The following is a 3,750-nucleotide window of genomic DNA, read 5'->3' on the forward strand; positions in this document are numbered from 1 at the left end:
ATCAAAGTCACGATCGAAGGCCATCTCAAGGCTTCTGCAGCGAGAGGTCGGTCCAATGAGATCGAGGCAGTCCACCCCACGTTTTCCCCAAACTCCGTTTCTGCTCCCCTTCGTGTATACGCTAGACTGCATTTCCCAGCCTCCCTTGCAGAGAGGTCTGGCCAGTGGAATGTGGGTAGAAATGGCGTGTACCAGTGCGTCCCACGCCGTAAGGCGCACGTGCATCGCCGGGGTCTCGCGAAAACGCAGGCTCTGACTCAGCGGGTGTGGGGTGAGACCTCAGAGTCTGCACTTCTAGTGAGCTCCTGAGAGATGCCGACACCTCCGGTCCACGGATCACCCGTCAAGTACACTGATGAGCACCATTCCCGGGGGGCGGGGGGGCCTGCCCTGAGGCATGTCCTCTCTCTTCCTCTCTGTTTGCTGGCTGGAGGCAGAGGATTCGGTGGCTACCCTAGGCCCCAAGGGATACTCGAGTCGCTTGATGGGAGGGTCCCAGTTGCCCGGATGGCTGAATGCAGCACAGGTCCTCTGCAGACCTGCGTGGGACTAAGTTGTAAGCGTGACATGAACCTTTATGTAACCTAATAAGACCGAGTTAGCCTGCAACCTTGGGTCTCATGGCAAACACTGTGAATCAGCCACTTACAGACCTCTTTTCCTCTAGCTCTCTCCACCACAGAAAACTAAAACATTCACCATTCCAGATTCCTCGCTTAGGGACAGCCATGGGCCCAGTTCCAGCCAATAAGCTAGAACCAAAGTCACCGGTGGGGCTTTTGGAAAGTTTTTTAAGGGCCAGAGTTGGCTGGCGTGTATTCTGTCCCTTTGCTATGCGCCCATCCCGCTTTTTCCCTAGCTAGGATGTGTGATGCAATGCAGGAGACGCTGCAACCATCTTGTGACCATGAGCTACGAAATGTCAAGGGTAACAGAGCAAGGAGACAGAGGAGCCTGGGTCCTCCTCGACACGGTGGAGCTGCTGTGCTAGTCACTGACCGCCTGTCTGCGGCCACACAGCACATGAGATAAAGCCTGAAATCCACCGTGAGCGATTCGTCATGATTCGCCGCTGAGCGCAGACCTCACTGACGTGACGTCGATGAAGTGCATCCGTCTCCTGGCCAGGGGAGGCTAGGAAGTCATGTTTACGGAGCATTTCCCACATGCCAGGTCTCTCGCAGGCACCCTCAGGTCATCCCTGTAACGCCCCTGCCGCTTTCATGGGTCTCACTTTACAGAGAAAGGCGACACCCAGAAATGTACCCAAGGCCACATATTTAGCTCGTAGCAGAAGAGGACTTCGCACGCAAGCTTGCCTGACTCCCACGTCCTTCACAGCAAACCCTGATGTCACTGCAGGACCGAAGCGTGTGGGTGATTCAGGCTGGGGAGCACTCCGTGCGGTTTCCCAGGGCTTGGCCTGGGGACTTGGATAAATATCGCTACCGGCGGCCATTGGTTCCAAGGACATCTGTTTGCTCTGCAGCTCTGGCTAAAGACTGCCCATCACGTGTCACCACGGGAAAGCCGGATAGTGAGGATTCAGGCTTCCGGGCTTCCAGGTGCATCTGCATTGGCCCAGGAGTCCCTGGTGCGTGCCAAGATGCGAGAAGCCAGGAGCCGGACCGAGAAGCTGCTCGGCCGATTTTGCAGGCAGAAGAGCCGTTTCTGAGGACATGTCCCCCAGGTGTCACCTCCTCTCAGGGCGCCCAGCGTGCAGGGTTTAGGCTATCCTAATGGCATGTAGGGCATTTGTGACGTTTCTGGCTTAAACTGTAAAGTCTCTGAGAGCAGAAACCAGGGCCCCTCTCCACTGGGACCCCAGCAAGGGCCCACCCAGCAGCAGAGCTGGCACCGAGCAGGGCTAAGGAAACGTGGGGTGACTCAGAGGACAGTAAGAATAGCTCCGTCCACTGGGTGTCCACTAGAAACCAATGACTGCATATCTGAGCCATTTTCATCATCTCAATGAGGAGAAATTATTTAACCCTTTCGAACAGATACGGAAACTGTAATGGGTAAGAGAATGGCAGTCCATAGATCCTTAAGCTCTTCCTAGGCACCAGGCACTATGCTAAGCGCCCCAGGGATTACACGACGTGATTTAAGCCCCCCATTTCGCAGCCAAATAATAGAGACTCAGAGCGATCACAGTCACTTGCCCAAAGCCACCTCATCAGTACATGGTGGGACCCAGCGCTCCAGTTACTGTTGGAGAAGGGCCAACAAGGGCAGGGGGAGGGGTGCCAAGTCCACAGGGGCACAGCAGGAGGGAGGAGGGTGGGCGGGGAACTGGGCGTGGGCTGCCTGGCCAGAGGCAGAACCCGAGCTGGGACCGGGACCCGCCCTGCACAGCCCCGCTGGGCTCTGGAACCTCAGCCACTGTCCAGGTGGCCTGGCACAGCCTGGAGGTGGACCCTGGGGACGGACACGGAGCCAGACCCTTCCCCGAAGTGGCTCTGAGGGCAGGGTTCTGGCATCCGGCATCCACACCTGCCGTCCACCTCCTTCCCGCCCCCCCCACCGCCGTCACGTGGGAAGTGGGGCAGCCTAGGGTCTGCAGTCCCCACTGTGAGCTGTGTGACCTCGGGCAAATCGCTTGGTCTCTCTGAGCCTCCGTTCCCTCAGCTGAGAAACGGAATCGTGAGGTGCCCCCACTCGGGGCTGTCGTGAGGTTCACGTGACGTAACGTTCAGTGAGGCACGAAGGGACCGTGCTCGGCACACAAGAAGGACTCGTCTTGGAAACCCCGTCCTCCCCGTCCTCAGGCCCAGCTCTGTGCCAAGGCCTCGGGAGAAAGAAGCCCTCCCCGTCTCCAGAAGTTCTGCAGATACCAAGGACAGCGGCCCATAGAATAAAAACAGCCGAGCCACGCAGACGATAAACGTGAACGTCTAAAAATCTTTTCTCGACTCTACGCATTGGCCGCGGCTCGTGTTCCCGTAGCCTAATGTGTCTCGCTGAGTCATCACCACGATTCATGTGCTCATGATATTCGTGGCCATTTTAAAGAGGAGAAACCTGAGTTTCAGAATAGTAAAGACAGCTGAGGGTAAAGCCTGCCTCCTCGCCTTCGAGCGGGACAGAGGGGCCCCATACAAATCAAAACTCCAGTGGCGTCGTAATATCTTGAAAACCGTTCAACCTGCCTGGACCTCCCTATTCTCTTCTGCAAACCGGGGCTGATGTTATACACACATTAGTTTTTAAATGTGAATAATACGTGTCCCCACGTGTTTAGGGATCCATAAAACTCCCTGGGCCCAGGAGCAAGGACGGAGGCCTCACCCACCCGTCACCCAGCCCCGGGAGTGGGGACACTCACAGAAAAGCACCATGAGGAAGCGGGTCTCGTTCAGCATCTGGGCCAGGCCGGCGGGCGTCAGCACCATCAGGTTGCCTTCCTCCAGGATGTGCAGGGGCTGGGACACGTTGACAGTGATGTCCTCGAAGTCGTCCTCTGGCAAGCTCTGGACAGTGGGGACACGCGAGGCCACCAGCAGCGAGAGCACCCAGAGCAGCTTCATGGCTGTCCTGCAGGGGAGGGGACAGGTACAGGGGACTCATCAACACGGGACAGGAGGCCAGTGGAGCCCGTGTCACCACTCCCGCCCCTCCCCCTCTTCCCTGCCCGCCAGTCCCCGCGTGGACAACGTGGCCTGAGCTCGGCCGGCCCGCCGGCCCTAACGGCGCCCGTGGCTCGGCAGCAGCAAAGCATTAACCCTGGGGCCCGTGTAAGCTGTGCAG

General features: G+C 57.8%; 1 protein-coding gene across 1 annotated transcript in view; it reads right to left on the bottom strand.

The window, feature by feature from the left end:
* Positions 1 to 3,530, bottom strand: part of PDILT (protein disulfide isomerase like, testis expressed) — a 30,603-nt gene extending 27,073 nt beyond the window's left edge. The window contains exon 1 of the mRNA XM_011377537.1: positions 3,329 to 3,530. Coding sequence (XP_011375839.1) covers positions 3,329 to 3,530 — 202 coding nt within the window. The remainder of the gene's footprint in view (positions 1 to 3,328) is intronic.
* Between the last annotated feature and the right edge of the window lie 220 nt (positions 3,531 to 3,750).

The sequence above is a fragment of the Pteropus vampyrus genome, unplaced genomic scaffold (assembly GCF_000151845.1).
Source record: "Pteropus vampyrus isolate Shadow unplaced genomic scaffold, Pvam_2.0 Scaffold314, whole genome shotgun sequence".
In the NCBI taxonomy this organism is placed as follows: Eukaryota; Metazoa; Chordata; class Mammalia; order Chiroptera; family Pteropodidae; genus Pteropus; species Pteropus vampyrus.